The following is a 21,450-nucleotide window of genomic DNA, read 5'->3' as shown; positions in this document are numbered from 1 at the left end:
AGGTACAGAATTAGATACAGCACATCTTAGAAGAACTCACAAGCTTTAAGAGTTGAAGGCCTCAGAATAATGGTGCGGTGTTGCACTTAAAGGGTGAGATTGCATCATTTTTAAATGTCTTAATCACCAGCAACTTGAGGGTATAAAAAAAATCAGTTTGTGTCATGAAAGGTAAACCAGATCCACTTATATTACCAGATTTGATCATTAATTAACAATCGTTACCATAAAGCCAGTGAGCTGAATAAAGCACATTTTTCAGTAGAGATAAAAAAAATAAAAAAAGTGAAATGTATATATGAAAAAAACTGAACCTTTATTTCTTTGAAATGTTCATACAAAAAAACAGACATTTAAAGTTTAAGGCGTATATTGCACAGACTATTGAGTTTTTAATACATATTTAAAAAAAAAAATAAAAGTAAGAAAAAAAAAAAAAGAAAACCGGGACTTTCTCCCTCATTCAAAGGCTTAAGGCACAGCAGCCAGTCACACTGCCTGGAGTCATAATTTGTAACATGAACTTGAAAAAGAAAATGTTCAAAATGCATTTGGTTGGACAGGAACTACATTTTGAGAATTAATCTCATGCTAGTAAATAAGAACAAAAAAAATAAAATAAAAGTAAAACCTTGACCTTCCACATATTTACATTAGCACATTGTTTTTTTTCTCAGAAGTGTCAGCTTACATCTAAAACCTCGCTACTTAAAATCTTAGCCAGCCTTTCCCAGTATTATGACCTCGAAGGCATCATCACAGTGTATTTATGCAGTTTGAAAAATGTAACTATAACTTATGCCCGACATCGGTTGTGTACAACTGAGGTATAAAATGAACACCGGCCTACTCTGCTTCTGCAACCAAAGCAAACATTAACCTTAACTTTGTGGCACAGAGTGGAACACGGTGAAGAAAATATGGGAGAAATGTTTGGAGGGTTTTTTTTTTGGAATGGTGGCAGTGTTCATTGCTCGGCAAAAGTAAAAGTAAGTCCCAAACATATGTTCTTCTGTCCACAACCACTCACACTAATACAACAGAACTGAACTAAACACAGCTTTGTGACCTGGTAAACATTAATCAATAATTGTGCTACAGTATTGACCAGAAAGGAGTCCAGCCTTCTGCCAAACTCCCACACAGACACTCACAGCTACCAATATAAAATGTTTGGGGGGTGGGGGTGAGAGACAGTTTCACAGAAACTACATCTGCATGGATTAGCAGAAACTCTGTAGAAGCCACTTTTAAACTATCAGATGTGGAAAAACTTCTTGTTTTAGACGTACAAAAAAAAAAGAAAAAAAAGATGTGCTACATCTGCTCTGTCGAGAACCTGTAGGAAATATCGATTTCCGTTACGACATTCGGATCAGAGAAACAGAAACTCTTAAGGCCTCACAAACGTCAGGGAACTCTGGGCGACGCATCGGGTCTCCAAATGAAGATCGAGAGGGATTCCAACAGAAAGCAACCTACACACCTGCTTTAAATGGAAACTGAAAATACTAGAAACTTCCCAACGGTAAAGAGTTAATGATGCATTTGTGCTAGAAAGTATGCACAGAGCAGCTGAGATGACGATTCATGAAACCGCTTGGCCGTAAGGAGGATCAAGGGAGTCACTGACTTAGAAAAAGTCAGAAAAGAAAAAGAAACGATTTTTCTTTGGCTCAGGTTTCCAAATGCAGGGGGAGAAAAAAAAGCAGAGAACCATGTCAGAAAAAAATTTACAGGCTCATTTTATAAAAAAAGAAAAAAAAAAAAGACAAGAAAAACAACTTCAACATTTTAAATGCACATTACTAAAAGAGTTCTAAGAAAATGTTGTGCTTTTTATCCAGAAGATTGAATAAAGGGCAGCAGAGTTCATATCCAGAGAGGTCACCTTTTTTTGTTTTGTTTTTTTACATTCACTAAAGTCCAGCGCTGCTACTGGAAAGGCTGGTAAATGTTTGTACAATTCAGGAATTCTTTCCTATTTGATCATTCTTGTAACACCCCAAAATCCCAGAATGACATCAAAATCCGTTGCAGAATGGCATCAAGAGTGTAGGAATGATACGGTCTCTACCTTCCTCTCTGTGGTAAACGATAAAAGTTCCAACTCATGCCAAGCTCAGGCTTCACGTCAAGGGGCTGACCAAGATACATTCTCCTATAAACGTTAAAGTCCAGCCGTATAAAACACACCTGTCCTTGCTTTTTTCCTCAGATTTTTACATAAAAAAAGAAGAAGAAAAAGAAAAACAGCAACAGCTTCTAGTTGACAGCTTCACTCAGCGTGTGCAGGCTGTGCTGCGGCCCCCACACCGTGCTGATGGGGGTCTGTACCACTTGGAGTGAACTGGCCTGCCTGGCGTTGGCGTGAACCATGCCCCAAACCTTCGGCACCATGGCTGAGCCGCTGCTCCCTGAGGTATGAGGAGCGAGGTGGGAGGCGAGGCTCAGGAGAGGCGGGACCGCTGGTGGTGAAGATGCGGATGAGACCGAGGGTGAAGTGGGCAGCACGGTGGGGGGAGTCACAGGGATCGAGGGGGGCTTGTGGAACGGGAGGTGGGGCAGGTCTCCTCTAGACGTCAATAGAGATGCAACAGCTGCTGCTGGGGGGGAATCTGAGGTGGCTGACTGGGCTGAAGGGGTTTGTATGGAGACAGGTCTCATTGCTGGATTAGACGCACTCATAGGACATGAGGCTGGAGGTGACTTTGGGTTAACGGCTAGGAAGGCAGCAGGTTTCTGTAGCTCTGGTTGCCCCAGGATGATGGCAGATACTGGCACTACAGCTGGTAGGTGTGCTGGGATGAGACAAGGTTGGTTTGGGCTGGATGCTCTGACAGTGTCTTTATCTAAGGGGCTCCACATCACTTTGTTTACTGGTAGAGGGGATAACCTGGAGGCTGGGAGCAAAAGTGGAGCAGCAACTGTTGGAGATTTGACCGGCTCTGGAACAGACATGGCCTTCTCCATCAGACTCTGCACTCTGGAAGGATGCATGACCTGTTCCTCTGGAGGCGGGGTTGGGCCCTTTTCGTTTGCACCCACCGGTATGGCATTTAAAGGCTCTGCTGGTTTGCTTTGGCTCTCCTTGAGCAGGTCCTGCTCTGCAGCTCTCTGTAGAGCGGCATCAACCAGCAGCCTCAGGTCACTGAAGTCGTGACCCGGGTAGAGCTCGGGTGGAGTCGGGGGAGGCGTGTTGAGAAGGCCGCTGGAGTGGCTTGCAGCTACAGTGATGCCTGTTGTTGGGCCAGCTGAGTGGGCGCCTCTTTCATCGGCTTCCCTCAACAGGCTTTGCGTGTCCAGCTTCATGAGTGCCTGCACACACCCTTCCTTTCCAGGATAGCCCGCTCCGGTGAGGATGGCTGTCGCCGTGTTCCCCAGTAGGCTAAGGTCCAAAGCGGGCGTGGAGCGGATTACCGATGGACGCGGCTGAGGGCAGTGAGCGGAGGCACCGATTTCGGGAGAGCCGGCTTCGCCTCTGTTTGACTGATGGGCCTCGGTTTTACCGACGATCTTACGGGAGATGGTGAACTTGGTGGGATCTTTGCCATCCTTGCGAAGCAGATCAGGCAGAAGGCGGCGGCGGGCATTGATGAACCAGTTGCAGATCTGAGAAAACAGACAAAAATTACTCACAAAAAAGGAAACAACACTTTCTTTTTGAAACAAACTTTCGAAAGCTATTTGAATAAGATGATATACGTAAACTATTTCCTCGACAACTGTGCCTAAGGTTTGCAATTAACAAGTGGTGCCCATCTTAGGTTGCTGTTACTAAATTAGAAGCATTTTTATAAATGTTAATGTTGTATTCCAAGAGCAGTGTTTGTGTTTGTGAGGGTTTACTTGCTGTGACACACAGTCAGATGTTCAAATAGGATTTTATGATTTAACCCAATTTGTAATTTCTCCACAATTTTAACCCAAACTTTAATTGTAAATGTTGAAAGCTCCCAACAGAATGCATTCAAGTTTCTGGTTGTAATGTGAAAAAAAGTGGATGAATACATTTGCAAGGCACTGTCAAAAACTAAAAAGACCTAAAAAAAATAAATAAAATAAATTATTCCACAAGATCTAAAATCTATGCAATCACTCCTTTTCCATCCAAGTCTTTTGCCGAAGTCTTAAATACTCCCTCTACTAGTACGGGAGGAGAAAAAAAAAAAAAAAGAGAGCTGAGAGTGCTCAGACAGCTGGCAATAATGAAGGTCTGAGCTGAAATATGCTGAGCCACAGAGAAGGCAGCCAAACGCATTCCAGTGAACTGACTACATAACAAGGAACTGCTGCCGCCGCCTCCTGCTACTCTGTAATCTGCCTGTGTGTTGAGAAGGAAAGAGGAAATGTCTACTACTGATGCAACAAAGTGAGAGAAAGAAGGGTGGGAGAATGCTAGTAGTGACTGCAGCACCATCAGTCACCGTGCCCTCAGTCTGTCTTCAAGCATTTCAATTACATAAGATATTGTCCTGAAATTACACAAGTAGTAAGTTTCAGATGAATGTCATCAAGAAATGCTATTTCCCCCCCCAGCGTTAGATGACATAACTCAACAAATAGCAGAAACAAGAAAAATCGCAATCCTCTGGCAGGTTCTGAAAACGTCACATGTATACAAAAAATGTAGAAAATAAATAAATCATCTCACCTGCAGCACAGACAGTTTAGTCTGGTTCGAAAGACTGAGCTTCTCCTGCTCCGATGGGTATGCGTTGAAGCGGTGCTCGTACAGCCAGCTGCGGAGGATCTGAACCGACTCCTTGGGCAGGTTGCCGCGGCGACGGCGCTTCCCGAGGACCCCTCTCCCTGACAGGTCGAGCGGGGAGCCGTCATCGCTGTCCGACACGGCCGAAGAGTGCTCCTGCTCGGGATGGTGGTTATCCTGCAGAGCTGGGGAGAAGACAAGTTGTTTTTAACACGAATCTTTCAACAAGAACTTGGTGGGAACAAAAGTAGCCATGATTAAAGGTACACGGATATAAACTAGACCTGTATAGTTTCTTTTTTTCCCAGGCATAATTGGTTTCTGATTTGAACTGTAATTTAAAAGAGATAGTTCTGCTTTCCCCCAACCTTTCCTGCTGATAACAATTCTCCATGGATCTTTACTGTCTTTAAGCAAAGACAAAAATTAATACATTAATACACTTTAAGAGTTTTACATTTGGGATTAGTGTGGCTAGCCTTGCTAAACACTACAGTCACCTATATTCTCTCTCTCTCTCTCTCAAAAAAGACCTTAACTGTGAGGTTTATTAGAAATCCAACATGTTCCAAGACAAAATATATTTAAAAAAAAATTAACATTTGGTGCAACAGTTTCCAGCCTTCCTGTTGTCTTCTTAAAGTCTTACTCTCGCATAACTTGCAGTCCTAATGAAATATGTCCCTAGATTCATTTACTTTATTAAAAAAAAAAAAGAAACACCCAACAGTCAACTTCGAGTTTCTTCTTCCACCCAAAAAACAGGAGTTGAAAGGGTGATCCGGTAGCACCCACTGTTCAGAGAAACTCTCTCCTCCCACCCCCACCCAACAAAAATCAGGCTGAAAAACAGAGCAGTCATCAGCACACTTCTCAGTGCACCTCTAGTTATGATTTTGGATCAATTAGCTAAACATTACCTCACACACAACCTAAACTCTAGTCACGAGAGGAAAAATGAGAGGAACAGAAAGAGTATTTAAACCTAATTGGTTACTACTTCACATGCAAGTTATCACAAAGTGATGTTTGCATTGAGAACCATTTTGACCAACTGCGTTTTTTTTTTTCTCTCTCTACAATTTATTTATTTATTTTAGACTGAACCCACCTCTCCTTCTAATCCACAGTGGGTCAGAGGAGGAAAACTCCCCACAAAATGGAGCATGCCCGATCCCAAAGGGGTGGGCCACAGAATGCAGTAAATGTCTTTCTCTGGGAGCTGGGTTGAAACCTGACCCCCGGGGGCAGCGCCTGTCCTCACAAAGGAGATTGTGTGCATATCAACATCACAGCAGCCAAGTGGGCCCAGGAACCTATTGACCATGCAAAGACGGAAGTGCCGTTTTGCTGCGCACACATGTGCAAAATGTTCATCTTGGACTCCACAGAGGAAAGCAGCACACGTGTTAGAAGAAGTAGAAATATATATGCTGAAAAATGCTACTTTTGTATCACGGATATAATCGCAGACCACAGAGCTCTTTTCATGTGGTCAGGACAGTCCCCTGAAGAAACGTGCTGTACGTGATCCTACAACTCTACTGCTGGCCTATACTGACAGTAGGGCTTTATCTTAAAAACTGAAGCAGCAAATGAATGGGATTTAATCAGCTAAGAAAATACATCAAAGATAAAAGAAAAGGTCACAACACCAGCAGCAGCAGCTGTGTGGTAAATCACTGCTGCTGCAAACAAACCAACTTCTTGTTTTTACAAATACACACGCACGCACACATAGGTAGCAGGAAAATCGTTCAAAAATAAAGTTTAAGATAAAGAAGTCATTGAAACTTTTCTGTTAATGAATCAATGTGCAACAAATTAGTTTGAGAAATATATACACATGTCTGAAACTGCTGTGATAAAAAAAAAAATGGTAACCGAGCCATCTGGAGCGCACAAAGGAGGCAGGGAGAAACGCACAGCCTCCCGCATGCCGCTCCGCCAGATGGACAGCACGCCTGCCTCAGGAGAGAGAGAGGGAGAGAGAAAGAGAGAGCGACAGACAGACACACAACTAGCTGGCTAGCTGTCCCTCCAAATTCAAACACAAACACACGCTGCATTTGCTCGCAACAAAAAAAAAAAAACCCTCTGCATACCAGGCAAGAGTCCACGGCAAAAGCCAGACAGAGCCAGCAGACGCACAATTCTGGGAGTGATTATTATTATTTGTTAAAGTCAATGGGATATATTAGAAAGCACGGTCAGGTTGGCGCTCACCTCGTTTCAACGCTTTCATTCTTTGTTGATGGCTCCTCTTGAAAACACGCAGCTGTCCAAGTTGCTTCCACTCACAAAGCGACACTTTCCGCTAAGGCTACCAAGAGGTGTTGCAGTTTCACACGCGAATTTAAAACCTCTTCTCCTCACACTATTTCGCACAAAAGGGCTCCCACGTTCCCATTGCACTCCTCGCTTTCTGCCAGGATGAATGTTTTCCAGGTCTTGTTTTTCCTCTTGTCGCTTGCTCCTTTTACCTGCATACAGCAGCAGCAGCCACCGCTTTGCCAATCTTGACAGTCGCAGCTGAAGTGGGCCCGCCTCCACCGACGGCTGTCAGCCAATCGTTTTCCCGGATTACTGCTCCTGGAGAACGGTCGGCCAATCGCAGTTCTTCTTCGGACAGCGGTCTGGTTTCGTGTTGTTGTGATGGACGGGAGAACCTTTTCATTCAAAATATAACGTTTGTGGGTCAAAGAAAGAATGGTACGGGGTTTTTTTCTGGATGTTTACAGTTCTTATACGCTGTAAGTTTAAAAAAAAAAAAAAAATCTAGAAAGAGATTGCTAATTATCCCTGCTTGTCGAAAACGGTTCCTGTTATTTTACGTAACAATGTGTATGCTCACGTTACATAAATCATAAAAATGTGTGGAATAAACTGTCGTTTCTAGAATAAGGTGATGTCAATAAAAACAAATGTTAGAAAAGTAGCAGCAAAATGAAAAATTATTATTTGAACTCTTCGGAATAGTTCCTTTCCATCGATTACTGGTTCAACTGTTATAGGTCTGCTACAATATGGCCCTAGACCAAGAGCTCAAATTAACCAAATATGCAGTGAGTAAAATATTAAATGCCTTGTGAATAACTGCCCTTGGTAGTAATATGACGGTCTACCATTTCATAGATACTTATATCTCAAACCTTTCCACACAGAGATTGTAGAGTGAAAAAAGAATGAATATCTGAAACGTATATGTATTAAGCTGCAAATCCTTTTAGGGTATCACTTTACCATCTATAAACAAATAATTTCTTTGGCTATTCTTTACAAAAATGGCTCAAGATCAGTCAGATAGGATTGAGAGTGTTTGTACATTTTCAAGTCTGGTTATGGCTTCTCAATTTTGAACCTCTGCTTTTCTTCCAGGATTACCTGGTGTATTTAGCCCAATGCGTCTTTCCAGCCTCCCCATCCATACTGCAGAAAAGTATCTGCAAAGTTAAATTTTGATATCATCTGGCTAGTCTAACAGCTTGGAAGTAAGATGTAAGTGTATCATTTGTATATTTTGTAACTAAATAAACATGATTATTACATAATTACATGTTTATTGTCCTCTCCCATCATGATTTTGTAACATTCATTCAGTAATGCATTCAGTAATATTTATGCATATCTTCACACAAATTTAAGAAACTGGTGCATATCAGAGAAAGCAGAGTATGATCATGACGTAAAGACATCCCAGTAGGCAAATACTGGTGTGTACACACAAAAAAAAAACCCAACACATTTTGAATCAGGGGAAAATCTGACTACTTACGCACGGCCTTGGAAGCAGAAAACAAAACAAAGTCATGATAAAGTGCTTGAGAAAGTATTTTGTGCACTTTATTGAACATTGCGCATCTGCAGTTTACATGTCGACAACCTTGAAACTGTATAAACAGGTTTACAATATTGTAAAAGATGAAATATTTAATCTGGTTTAATTCTTATGTACAGACAATAACTGTAAGAAGCACAAGGGGAGAGATGCAAGACAGCGTCCTTTTAATAGCAAAGAACCCCTTTACTCTGTATTGCACACTTTCTTGTAACCAGAGTATGTTGAACAGTAATAAAGGTAATACTCTCCAAACAATAGGCCCACATACTCACTCGCAGCACAACCCTTTTCATTCAGCTCCGCTGGATTACACACTTCTTATATAGTACTCTAAACAGATTCTAGTCATTAAAATATGTGCTTACTTCATTAAAATATTTATTTGTCGACACGTTTTGCTACATCATATCTCTGCTGGAATGAGCATGGCTTCTGTCCCTCTCCCGTATTTCATGGCCAAGTCGAACCAAGCAAAGACGGAAAAAGAGCTTGTTTGGTTTCAGTCGTGTTTTTGGCCTACAGACTTTCAGAGACTTCAAATCATTTTCTAGGGTTTGATGCATTTTGCCTCTTGTTTGCCAGAACTTTTAAAGACAACCAAAAAAAGAGGTCTTAATCAATAAATGTGAATCCATTTTCCTGTTATTACAAACACTTTTAAAGAATGGAATTAAAAATGTAAAAATTTGTGGAAAAAAAAGTAAACACCAACAGGCTGCTTCTTATGCATATAGGCAAATACTTATAATTGTCAATGACAGTAATCCTTCACGAACAACTTTAGGTTAACGATTGCAGATCTCACCATTATTAAAAAAAATTTAAATAAAGAGCTTAATCATTTAGAGCAACAACAATTTCAGTTCATGAAGAAGCTTCTGGAGACACTTCAAACCAAGGCAAAACAGAAGAAGTTTGGATGGGAAGAGAGAAAGAGAAATGATTGATATTAATTTGAAACAAGGAGATTACTCTTGGCTTATCCATATGTAATAAAGAAAAAAGAAACAGGAAAAAAGTCTGTAAAATAAAATATGCGGTCAAGAAATTTGAGGTGAGAAACTCAGTATAAACTGGGAATAATATTTTTAAAACTTTTACTCCAAACTCTTGTGTGAAATCCATTTCCTCCTCCACCCAAAAATCAGAGAACAACTAACCAGTGTGTAAACTTGGTGTGAAGGAACAACTATGAGAGTTACAAAGGAGAAGAAAAAAGAGGGAAAATAAATGAATGGTAGAAAGCATCAATCTCATATGCATGAGGATCAGTATCACCCCCAAATCACTTTCTTTACAGCAACATCCCAGCCCCCACGCAGTGAAACTATGCGGTCAACGGATACTCTACCCAGGAAATAGGCCTAGCTCTGTCTGTCTGTACCAGGTTTATGTTTATTGGAGAAAAACATTGTTTATGTGCTCGAGATAAGGTTCTGCTTTGTTTCTGCAAGTATGTCTCGTGGCATTTAACATGTATCCAAATGACAGAAAAATTATATTAAGATATTTAAAATGCCAGTGTGTTTTACCAGCATTCAAGGCAGAGAGTTTCGTATAAAGTTGGTGCAACAAAAAGATATGGTGGTAAAATATGATGCGCAAAAACAGAAAAGGATATGTGAGAATTATAAAACAGAATATACTTAGATGTTTAGGATTGTATTTGAAACGTAATCAATTATGACTTTATTGATGGAACTTTACTTAATGTCGTGTTTTGATTGTTGATTCTATGTTGCATTGTGTTTCTGTGTTTGATATGATTAAAGCACTTTGAAATGCCTTGCTGCTGAAATGTGCTATACAAATAAAATTTGATTGATTGATTGATTGATAGATAGATGGCAGTGACTGCATAAGATCTCTTGAATATAAATAGCTTGGTTCCGCAGATAAAACACAGCTAGATAAGCTTGCTTTGACAAAAAGAAATGAATGGTAGAAAGCATCAACTTCTACCATTTAGAAACCAGTCCAAAATCAAATCATGCTAATGACAACATTTGAGTCACACAAAAGGCTTTCAGGTGCTAACAAAAGCACCTGAAAGCTTTCCATCAGTCTATCAGTCTACTCTCATCCAATCAAATGGACGGGGGGTAGACTGATACCAATCATGGGACTGGCTATTGACACCTCTGAGCCATATTCCTTGAGAGTCACCCACAGCAAGCAAACACAACAGGCAAATAATAGCCGGCCATCAAGTGAAAGCTCTTTACCAACAACATGAGAAGAATAGAGATTGTTGGGCTTTTCTAATTCAAAGCTAGACGCTTAACTTTGGGTTATAGCTGATGGCAGAGAGGCCTTGACAACAGACACATGAATAGAAGAGCATTTAGCAGTGGCAGATCGAAAGTGCATCATTAGTGACTGTATGGATGGGATAGGGTGTAAATATCTCAAAGTGCCCATTAGGGATTTACACTGACAAATGGAGACGTTTTGTTTCAAATATCTTCAAGCTACAAAGTGAATTTAGACAAAATGTGAATGTTTTTAGATGTAGTGCTTCACAAAAATATTCACATACCTGTGACTTTTTCCCCCCGTTTTGTCAAGTTATATACAAACTGAGGTGGTTATGCAATTAGTAAATAAATCCAAGTTTGAGAGATATCTGTCTGGATGCTGAAAGCAGACTTAGGCTATAAAACAACTAGTGAACCACTGTTTTAACTCTTTCTTTAAAAGTGAACGAGTACGGCTAAACCACGAACCTTCCAAAAGATGACTGGTTAGATAAGGAGAACATTAAGCAGAAGCAGCCAAACACATTTATGGTAAATCTGGAGAAGATCAGAGACCTATAGCTCAGAAAGCATCTGTAGACAGGACAGCAATTAGTCGTGCATTCCACAAATCTGGCTTTTATGGAGGAGTGGGGAGTGGAAAGCCATTGATGTTGGAAAACCATGAGAAGTCCCTAAAGTTTGCCGAAAGAAGGGGACACAACAAACATGTGGAGGAATGTTTTTTGGTGAAAGAGACTAAAACTGAACTTTTGTCCTACATTGTAGGTGTGGCAGACAATTAATACAACCCCCACTGTGAAGCATGGTGGTGGTACCATTATGTTGTGGGGATGCTGGTTTGTTTTAATGGTAGCATGGCTGAAACTAAATGCATAGACGAATGGGCACAAGTTTCATATCTACACATTTAAAGTTGGCAAGGACATAAGCAAGAATGGTGATTTTACAGAAAATTGAATAGAAATACTACGAACAAAAATGCACCCCATAGTTTTTCAAGATTTCTACTTTTTTAAACACTGTGTATCATTTTTCTTCCACTTTACAGTTCTGCTCTATTTTGTGTCGAACCACGTACAATTCTGATAGGTTTGTGGTTATAACATGACAAAATGTAAAAAGTCTCCAACAGAATGAATACTTTTGCAAAGCACAGTGTGTCCCTTAATGCAAAACAAGAAAGGGATTAGGATTCTTTGTTCTTTCACTGAATGTGATAACTGACTACTGGTTTGACATGCAAGCACTGTTGCCCTCCTGAGGTTGGAAACAATCCTTTTCCATGAAATTAACTCTGTGTCAGATAGGGTAGTGTTGTGTTGTGGTTCTCATTGTTGGGCGGTTCTGTTCAAGCTTCCTGCCTTGTGGATATCCAAATGTTAAATCTGCAGTACATGTGTTGCTGTGGGTAAAATCCACTCCCATCTGTTTTCACAGTCAACCATCGAGTTTCCCTGCTACTCACATTTTATTACATGAGCTGAATTTCAAACAGTGTACTTATCTTTGGCTTTTGTATTCCTCAAAGACAAAAACAGTAAACACTAATGATTAAAAAGGATATGATTAAAAGGACGATCACTTATACATGTAATGATTTAACTAGGAAAGTTCAGAAAAAATGTAATCTTTGTGTAGAGTGGAAAAAAGCTGGATAAAGTGAAGTTGGGTTGACTAGTAGATGGGAAGTGGAAAAGAAACGCCTGCTGTTAACCAGCATGCTTACCCAGCTGCACAACTTCAGAGCCCTAGATTATTTTGAAATGTATGACTTTGACGCACAATTATTTTCCTTAAAGCACTTAAATGTCTGTATGGTTCAGAAAATATCCTATATATTTCTGGAGTCATAGCTCAGAAATGGAAAAAAGAAATAGAGGAAAGGAAAATACAAAATAACTAAAAGTATATTAGGTTTTTTCATCTACAAATAAAAAAACACACATTATGGACAGCCATTGTGACGAAACCTCTAGCCTGGCTTTGTTTAATATGTCCTTTCATAAAAAAAAACAAAACAAAAAAAAACATTAAGAAACTAAACGCAAAAGTCTTTAACACAAAAAAACTCAAACAAGATTTTGTTTGTTTATAGGAACTACATAAATGATCTTTCACATCGGACTTTGTTTCATCATACCAAAAATAGTCAGAAAAGCTTGATCTAAATTGATTCCTGCCCAGCCCAAATCAATAATTAAAGAAAAAATAAATACAAGGAAGACATATATATATATAGGTGGATTTGTGTGCAACTTGCATGATGGCCACAAGGAGGTGCTGTGCAAAGCTACAAGATGGCCAGTGATCTGGGAAGAGAGCAAGAGAGTGGGAGACAGAAGCATTGATGCTTATGTTCTGTCTGCTTTATAAATCTTATAGCCAAGATATAGGAACTTTTAAAACAGTCTTCATGGAGAGTTTTTAACCTATAACTGTTATAATAATATCTTCGTTAACATTTTTATGATATCAAGAAAAAGTAAGAAGAAATGATAAAGTTCATCAGCTGAGGTCTTCCCTGGCAGCCTCAGAAGAGGAATCTTCTGCTTCATAAGTCTGTAGTCTGTTGGGTCCACAAATGTTTCATTATCAGTTTCAAGCAGGACCAGCCTATGATTATGTTAGAAATATCAAAACACCCATTCATTGGCATTGCTCCTCTACACGCCCTTCCTTACTCACCATAACTCCTCTGCACTCAGACAAAATCCTCCCTGATTTTTTTTTCTTCATTTTTCTTCCCCTCCAACAAACTTATCTGTCCTCGGATCTACGAACTAGTCCTTGCTAGTCCTTTTCTCTCAGAGGCGAGTTTGGGCCTCGGGGACGTAAATTTCAATGCTGTCTGCGCTCTCCGTGGCAGAGTTCTGGCGAAACGAGGCAGCCTTCTTGGCAGCTAGCAGGCGCTTGCGAGCCTCTTGTCTCTGTTTTTCTGCCGAGGCTGATGAAGAGGTTGAAGAAGAGTCAGCACTCTTCTCGCGGGCAAGCGTCGGTTGCGTCTTGCTAAGCTTCTTTGATGCCGGAAGGGCCTCCTTGTCCTCGTTCTGCAAGATTGAGGGTGGAGATAACATGACACAAGGAAAAAAGTGTTAAAACAACGACATATAATAGTAGCCTGTTTTCTGTTTTTCTTCAGACGGATTTGGCAGACATGATTCATAGAGATCATTTGCCAAAGCTGTTCTTTCGTTCCCTTGTACTGCTCGAGACAACATGTAGCGGACTAGACAATCAAACACAAAACGAGGACAGTAGAGCCAGCTGGTTACAGAAGGTCAACATTGAGAAAGACAAAATTTCAACCACTTAAAATGGCAACATGAATGGATGTGTACTGGGTTTATCTGAAATCATAAAAGGATGACAGGACAGCCAAGACATTTACACTGATATGCAACAAAAAGCGGATCTCGTCACTTTGCCCCTCCACCGTTTGTACTTTGGGATGTTTGGTCTTTTCATAAAGTACCTTTTTGATTGCAAAAAAATAACTTTGTGCTACAGAACAATTTTTTTTAACAAAACCCAAACGTTTTAGAGCTTTTTGTAGATTTCTCATTTCAGCATTTTAACCACAAAAATCTAGAGGCAGTGACAGTCTGTTGAACTGGCTTGATATGCTACTGAATGGAGACCTTTTTGACTAGAATGACAATTACAAATTGACGGTAGGTGAAGTTCTACTGCTTTTACCACTGAGTATTTGGAGTTACTATGGTGAACTGATTAGCCAGAAATGCACCAAAAAATCTAGTAGGATTTAATATTGAGAGATTAGTGAGTTAACAAGAAATCAAAATTCATGTAAATTTGAGGTTACTTATTGTAGGAAAATCTGATGGGTTTTTAAAAGTAGAAGAAGGGTTTTATAATAATTTTATGCTTTTCCAGACTTACTGTTTGCCTTGTGAAACAGAAACCCTCTTAGAGGAATCATCTCTGTCAAGTAAGTAGCGATGAGTAAAAGTTGCTCTGAAATTTCAGTTTAAACAATATTTAACTTACCCTGACAGCCACAAATTTCAATCTTTCAAAAAAGGTTGCGCTATTATACTTTATAAAGCTTGCACTATTATTTTGAAAGATTAAGTCTACTGTTTATGTTTATTAACTAAAGAGGTAAGTAACCAATTTCACATCAGCTTTATGCATCAAACCTAATGTATGTTGGGCCTAAACAAGCTGAAAATACTTATTATGGTATCAATGGGGATGAGTGACGTGGCAAGCACCATCCTAGTTTTCTATTATCTCCACATCTACTTAAAGTTATTGTGGCAATGTTACTACAGAACAACAGATTCAACAAGCAGGATGTTGATTTTTGTTTAATCAGGGTCAGAATTTCTTACTCTATACTCATTCAAATACAAATTGTAATAATAAACACTGGAAGGGGTGTAGTGTAAAATCTTTGGGAAACAAAGATTACTATTAAATTAAATTACTGTACTGTTAAATTAAAACTATACATAAGATTTGTCATATGAAACAATTTATTTCCTTCAATTAATCCAAAACTCTTCATCTCAAAGAGAAAAACTGATTTACATTGGTTAAGAACGTAGGTCGGAAATGATTTGTTGACAGGTGCGAAATGGATTGGGACAAAATGTTAATGTGTGGGCATAAAAATGAGGCACTAATTATAGAAGGGGCAAATTAACCTGGAGCCACAAAAAGAACTTCACATACAGTTACATTCATAATCTTGAAGACTCGGACGTCACAGACAAGACAAAAAGAAAAGGCTTTACACAGAGACAAATGTAGCCAGGTTAATGAGCAAAAGCAAAAGCATTCTGTCACATTAACCAGCGCTTCTTAGCCATGCTCCACTGCAACACAGACACTAACACATGGACACACACATAGATAAATGATGCATGCATGCTCAAAGCAGGGCTTTACACTTTAAAAACACAGCAGCCCCAGCCCTCTTTGAGATGGCTCTTTTCCCATGCATGCCTAGAGGGATCTCTCGGGCCCCTCTGCGTTGGACAGGGAGGCCTTGTTAAGAGTTCATCCCACGCAGGGACAGGGTTTAAAAAGAGTGGGAGAGAAATGGTGGTGGTGGTGGGAGGAGAGAGGCCGGTTTCGGCGGCTTTCCTACCCCAGCCAGGGCACTGGGCAGCATGGGTGGGAAGTACCTTCCGCTCAGGGGACGACTGGGCGGCCCCAGACGGCACGGGCTGCCAGTCATTGGACTTGAGATGGTAGAGCTCATCAAACTTGAGGCTAATGTCCTCGATAGATAGCTGCAGCAGGTCCCAGAAGCCAGCCAGGTCCTGGGCTGTTGGCCGTGGGTTGGCAGTCACATTCTGATCAGAGAAAAATAAACATGGTGAAATGGAATGAACAGTAAACATTTGTGTATTTTTGCTAGACCTATTACACTCTTAATTTATTTTATTCTTTGCTTTTTATTTCCTCATGTTTTAATCTAATGTAAATCACTTTATCTTGACTTCTCTGTGAATTAAAAGTGCCTTATAAATTAAGAATGACTGATAGAAATATTTCATTTTAAATAGGAATAGATACAAGGCCTGCAATAGAACTGCATCTACTGCACAAACAAATTGTTAAAATCTCTGAAGTGGACGCAGCAGTGAGTTAAAAGTTGTGTCCTCTTATAAATTTCACAACCATGTATGGTATCTTGCTTGTCTCCTAGATACTTTTTGTAATGAACAAAACACTTTTCAAGTTAGAACAATGTGATATTGATGCAGTTTTTATGTTCACCACTAGATGGTGGAGTGCAACAATCTCATTTAGCTGGACATTTGTGTGAAACACTTATGCTGCTACTTTAGTTATATGGAATTACTAAACAATTACATTGAGAGCCAAGTGATTTACTATAAAATTACAAATTATAAAGCACCCATACCTTCTGTGCAAAATGATTTAGCTGAAATAATCATATTTCTGAAAAGCTTCCAGAAATGAAGAAATGTGAGAAAAGGTACAGTGCCTTGCTAAGTACCACTTGTAACAGTTCAACCACAAGCAATATTGTATTTTTTATTGCATGTGATGAACTAACTTGTAGAGACATACAGATGTGTACTGCAACTTTTCAAATACTCACACACACACACACAAAAAAGAAAAACTTCCTCCTTAGAATTATCCTATTGATCTTTCACGTAAAAATGCACATATGGCACAATATCTAAATATTCAGGAGGTATGAATCAATTTTTAAGGCACTAGAAGTCCAAAGCTCAAATCCTGCATGCTCCCCTTCAAAGTCTGCAGTGCTTTAAACACACTGACCTCTGTCTCTGTTGGCTCCACATTGTTCACCATTCTAATGCTTCTGCCTTTCCTGCTCTCATCTCAGGGCAAATCACATTAGAGTGCCGCTTATCACTCACTATGGTACATATCATGTGCTGGTTGTTGGGTACAATTTGTATAATGGCATTTTCACAAAAAGACGTCATCTGGGTGGAAGGGCTTATTGGTTTAATATAAGCTCCTTGTGTTTTGTGCTGCAGGGTCCTCATGATGGAGTCTGTGCATGCTTAATGTGCTGCGTATCATGGCTGCTTTCATATTAGTCAGGTTTCAAGTAGATGAAAGCTTTTTATGCATTGCAGGGTAAGCAGCTCTGACAAAGTGACACCAACTGTGCATTTTGAGTTTAAGTTTGTGAGCAAAGTGTGACAATATACACACCAGGTTTTGTTCACACAGTCCCCGGAACTGCTGGAACTTCTGAGACATTAGGAGCTGAGCACTTCCCACCGCACTGCGGACTTTCCCAAGAACTATAGTGAGAAGAAATCAGAACTAAACACAACATGGATTTAAAGCTTTTTCGAATGCATAATTAGGAATTATGTTACTTTTTGTAACACCCCCACCTGGAAAATGGGTCACCAGCTGGATGGCATGAATGCGATAACAGTGGAAATCCTCTTTTTGGACACTACATCTTTTTCGTTGACTTGGATGTAACTTGTGACTTGTTACAACATTAGTCTGTTTGCAGAGTCAAATTAGGACAAACATCTGCTCAGACAAAACTCAGAATCCTCCCTGATTGGTGGATTTTAAAGATGTAGGCATGGGACTGCTGTGTGGCGGGCGAGATCCCACTTCTGCACTGCAGATCTACATCAGATTTGATGCAAACTACTTAATCAAGTCAGGCCACATGCACACCCATTCAAAACACTGAGTTTTGAAAATGCAAACTCCCTTGCAGGCACTTATCTGAACAAGCTCTTCATGATAACTGCCTTGCATGGTTTGCATTTATGGTGTGCTTTGCACGCCTGCCCACTGCTGCTGTGTGTCCCAGGCCGATGCTAAGGCACTAATCTAATCTGAGGGTTTAATCAGTTCCAGACTAGATTTGTGTAATTCTGGAGATTACAGGCCTGCTTGTGTGTGTTAACCCCAGGTATTACAGCATCATCCCTTCCATGCTGTGTTTGTGCAACAGATTGATTAGAGGGAATGAGAAATGAGTTATGCACAAAAATCTAAGGTCAGTGTGTCTCATCCAAAAGACCTGGAACAGCCTTTTTAAATGAGAGAGTGAAAGGTCTTCTTGAAGTCATCCAGCTGCCTTCTATATGGAAAACAATAGCAAATCAGAGGTAGGCCTCTTAAAAAAATCCCAGAGCGGGTAACTTGATGTTGAGTCGAATAGTTCACAGACTCTCTGAAGAACCAATAGCTACACACCTCAAAGATTCACGTGGCCTTCAAATTAGCTCAATTAGCTCAATATGACATCATATTAAACACTTTAGATAAGGAATGGGATGTAAAACAACCTTATACATGTGCATGTGTATGTGACAGCAGGTGAGCGATAGCTTTTGACACTGTAGCTCTGGACAGGATAAAATATGCTTCCAGCAGCTTTTTCCTCACAGCTACATACAGCCCAGTGAGTACCGTGCGGACCTTACCCTCCTCTGAGAGTTGGTTGTCTTTGGTTTCCTGCTCCATCTGTTGGCACCAGCCTTCCATGCGTGCCGTTTCAGCCTGCAGCAACTTCAGGAACCAATGGCCGTCTCTTCTGCACAGCGTTCCGCCTCCTCCACTCTGGGAGACACCGCCGCTGCTACCGTTTCCGCTGTCCAGCCAGGGATCCGGAGGCGGCAGAGACGAGGGATCCAGCGCCGGATCCAGGCTTTCGGAGAAAGATGAGGAACTGCTCCGCGTGGTGGAGCGGTTGAGGATCTGCCTGGGCGGCGGTGGGGAGGAGGTATTGCCAGTCTGGTCTCCGTTGTCTAAAGAGTCTTGCCCAGGGAGGGAGCTCATTGACTGACTGGCACTGTTGACCATGACTTTCTTCTCAAAAGTTTTGGCAATGCTGATATGAGAAATGGCAGAGATGTCCTGTGTGTCTGAGTCTGTTTCTTGTTTTGATGCCATACTGCTGGAGCGACTGAGTCTGGAATAAAGCAAAGAGGCAATGTTACAATTCAATTCAGTATAGAAATTTTCCTTTCCAACAGAACAGAGAGCAAAATATATTTTACTGTTTCTCGTCAAACAATCTGCTTCAAAACTCGTCAGATTACCACCAAAAACGTCACTGTGTGTGATTAGGAGTTCATAAGATAGGCCAACACAAAGAGGTCCATAACTGTCAAGAAGAAGAAAATCAATACAGTATTTTCTAAATATAAAAATCCGAAAAGGGTAGCATACACATGTACAAAGCCTCCTTCACTCTGACACATAGCATGGCTGTATCATGCTGTGGGAAAAACTGGTAAAGACTGCTAAATACTTGAAGGGTTACATTGCAGTTGAACAATAATCCTGAACTTAAAATGAACTACAATGGATTAATTTCAAATTAAAGTCCAACTGAGTCAATTAGGAAATCTCTGGCAGAATCCCCCGACAAAAAATGGATGTCCATAAAACAGTGTTTCCCAATCCTGGTCCTCAAGGCACACTGTCCTACATGTTTTCAGAGGTTTGCCATATTCAACATAATGATCCTGATTCAACTGATTGCAGTTCAACAAACGCCTGTTAATCAGTCATCAATTGAAATCAGCTGGACTGAAGCAAGGAAATACCTAAAACATGCAGGGCAGTGCGCCTTGAGTACCAGGGTTGGGAAACACTGCCATAAAAGATCTGTACATTTAATTGAGCTTAGGTTACTTTGATAAAAGGAATGGTCAGAAATGGTCTCTAAAAATGCACAGTTGATAGAAATTCATATCCCAAAAGAACTGCATTGAAACAATTTTTGGTTCTGCAAAGTGTTGACTCAGGAAGATTGAGTACAAATGCACAAAATACTTTTCATATTTCTATTTGTAAATGTTTTTCATTTTCCTGCCACTTTGCGAATACACAACACTCACATAAAACGTTAATAAAATACATTGAACTTTTTTTTAACATGACTAAATGTGGAAATTACTTTTGAGAAGAACCTTATCTTTCAAAGAAAACATGGACAAAGAAACAACTCATGCAATTATTTCCCTTTCTGGAATAAATAGGACCTGTTGAGATTAAAAGCAGAGTCAGCTCTCTTGGTCAATGCAGATACAAGAAACATGAGAGCAAGAGCTTCTCGTCTAAACCGAGTAAATGAATAAATGGACTTCGTGTGAATTCTATCTAATTGTCTCCATTTCCTGTTACCATTGAGGAAGCACATATCAGATGCAGTTCAGACAATATGCCGAAAGCACATAAGAATAAAAGAATAGCAAACAGGACATGGGTCTCAACATCAAGCAGAGACGTATTTAAAGCCTCCCTCCTTGGTAAATTTGGTCAGTGCAGTTCTTTTTAATTCAGGCACAGAGCTGGGCACAGCAAGACTCATTTGAAAAGTAGCTTCTGCATATTGAGGCTTTGCGCACAGATAAAACAAAAAATCATGGCATTTATTTGGAAAGCCATTCTGATTTATCTAAGTGTTAGAAGCAATTTCTAACATGACACTGAATAGAAAAAGAAGTAAGAAGACAGACTGCATCCAAAAGAATTGTTTCTAAATATATACATTTAGAAGTTTTCCAAGGCTAGATTTCAAAGAAAGAATTGATGAAGTGAATAAATGTATCAAATTTAAATACTGCATAAAAAAAATGGCTTGGAGGAGATCTTTAAATAGTAAATGCTCATATGAGGAATATGCTTCAACATCACAAACACCACACGTACAAAAACACCCAGGATGATTTCACATGTACAAAGGGCCTGTATTGGAGGGAGTAGAACAGTCAGAAGAATGTGCGTGTGGCTATAATATAAATTCCTCACGTTGTTAAAAGGACAGGAAGAGGACTTACTGCCACCCGTCCTCCACCTGTACTCCTATTGACTGAAATCTGGCCAGGGGTGGGGTCTCCTCTCTTGGAACTTCCTGAATGCAGTCAACCTAAAAAGGAAAAAGCAGAAAACCAAACCAAGAGGGAAACAATGCTGGCTTAGAACTATGGTCATGCATATTTTATATCACTGGACCTGTGAAGTCTTTAAAGTTAATAAAAAACACACACACAAAAAAAAACAAAACAAAAAAAACATCTCAGAAGATACACAGACAGTAGGGAGCCCAGGTATTGAATTGGGCTTCAAATCAAGTTGTTTTTAATTGATTGGTATTGAAGTGTCTGACTAAA

At 40.1% G+C, this 21,450-nt stretch overlaps 2 protein-coding genes across 9 annotated transcripts in view; both read right to left on the bottom strand.

The window, feature by feature from the left end:
- Window positions 1-299: 299 nt before the first annotated feature.
- Window positions 300-7,266, bottom strand: LOC102238111 (proline-rich protein 36-like). Its single transcript, XM_023325249.1, has 3 exons — window positions 6,938-7,266; window positions 4,655-4,896; window positions 300-3,612 (listed from the first exon to the last, which is right to left on the bottom strand). Exons 1-3 carry the CDS (start codon window positions 6,954-6,956, stop codon window positions 2,266-2,268), a joined length of 1,608 nt encoding a protein of 535 aa, XP_023181017.1. The 5' UTR covers window positions 6,957-7,266; the 3' UTR covers window positions 300-2,265.
- Window positions 7,267-10,580: 3,314 nt separating this feature from the next.
- LOC102225261 (disks large-associated protein 4-like) overlaps window positions 10,581-21,450 on the bottom strand; it is a 116,920-nt gene continuing 106,050 nt past the window's right edge. For 4 of the 8 annotated variants that reach the window (XM_023324937.1, XM_014468385.2, XM_023324939.1 and 1 more), the window contains 5 exons: window positions 21,118-21,206; window positions 18,754-19,241; window positions 17,507-17,598; window positions 15,967-16,137; window positions 13,597-13,860 (listed from right to left, as the gene is read on the bottom strand). In XM_023324937.1, coding sequence (XP_023180705.1) covers window positions 13,618-13,860; window positions 15,967-16,137; window positions 17,507-17,598; window positions 18,754-19,241; window positions 21,118-21,206 — 1,083 coding nt within the window. In that variant the 3' untranslated portion in view covers window positions 13,597-13,617. Of the gene's footprint in view, window positions 13,861-15,929; window positions 16,138-17,506; window positions 17,599-18,753; window positions 19,242-21,117; window positions 21,207-21,450 lie in introns of all 8 variants that reach the window. The other 4 variants (XM_023324940.1, XM_023324944.1, XM_023324941.1 and 1 more) reach the window with 2 other exon arrangements.

This window comes from Xiphophorus maculatus, chromosome 20 (assembly GCF_002775205.1).
Source record: "Xiphophorus maculatus strain JP 163 A chromosome 20, X_maculatus-5.0-male, whole genome shotgun sequence".
In the NCBI taxonomy this organism is placed as follows: domain Eukaryota; kingdom Metazoa; phylum Chordata; class Actinopteri; order Cyprinodontiformes; family Poeciliidae; genus Xiphophorus; species Xiphophorus maculatus.
The sequence above is the reverse complement of the archived record's forward strand: the minus strand, read 5'-3'. Positions and strand labels throughout refer to the sequence as shown.

What these genes read in the sequence shown, in the direction of transcription:
- LOC102238111 (XM_023325249.1), bottom strand. An exon ending in CTAAACTGTCTGTGCTGCAG is followed by an intron (nt 3,613 to 4,654) that starts GTGAGATGATTT and finishes CTGTTTTCTCAG; the next exon opens with ATCTGCAACTGGTTCATCAA.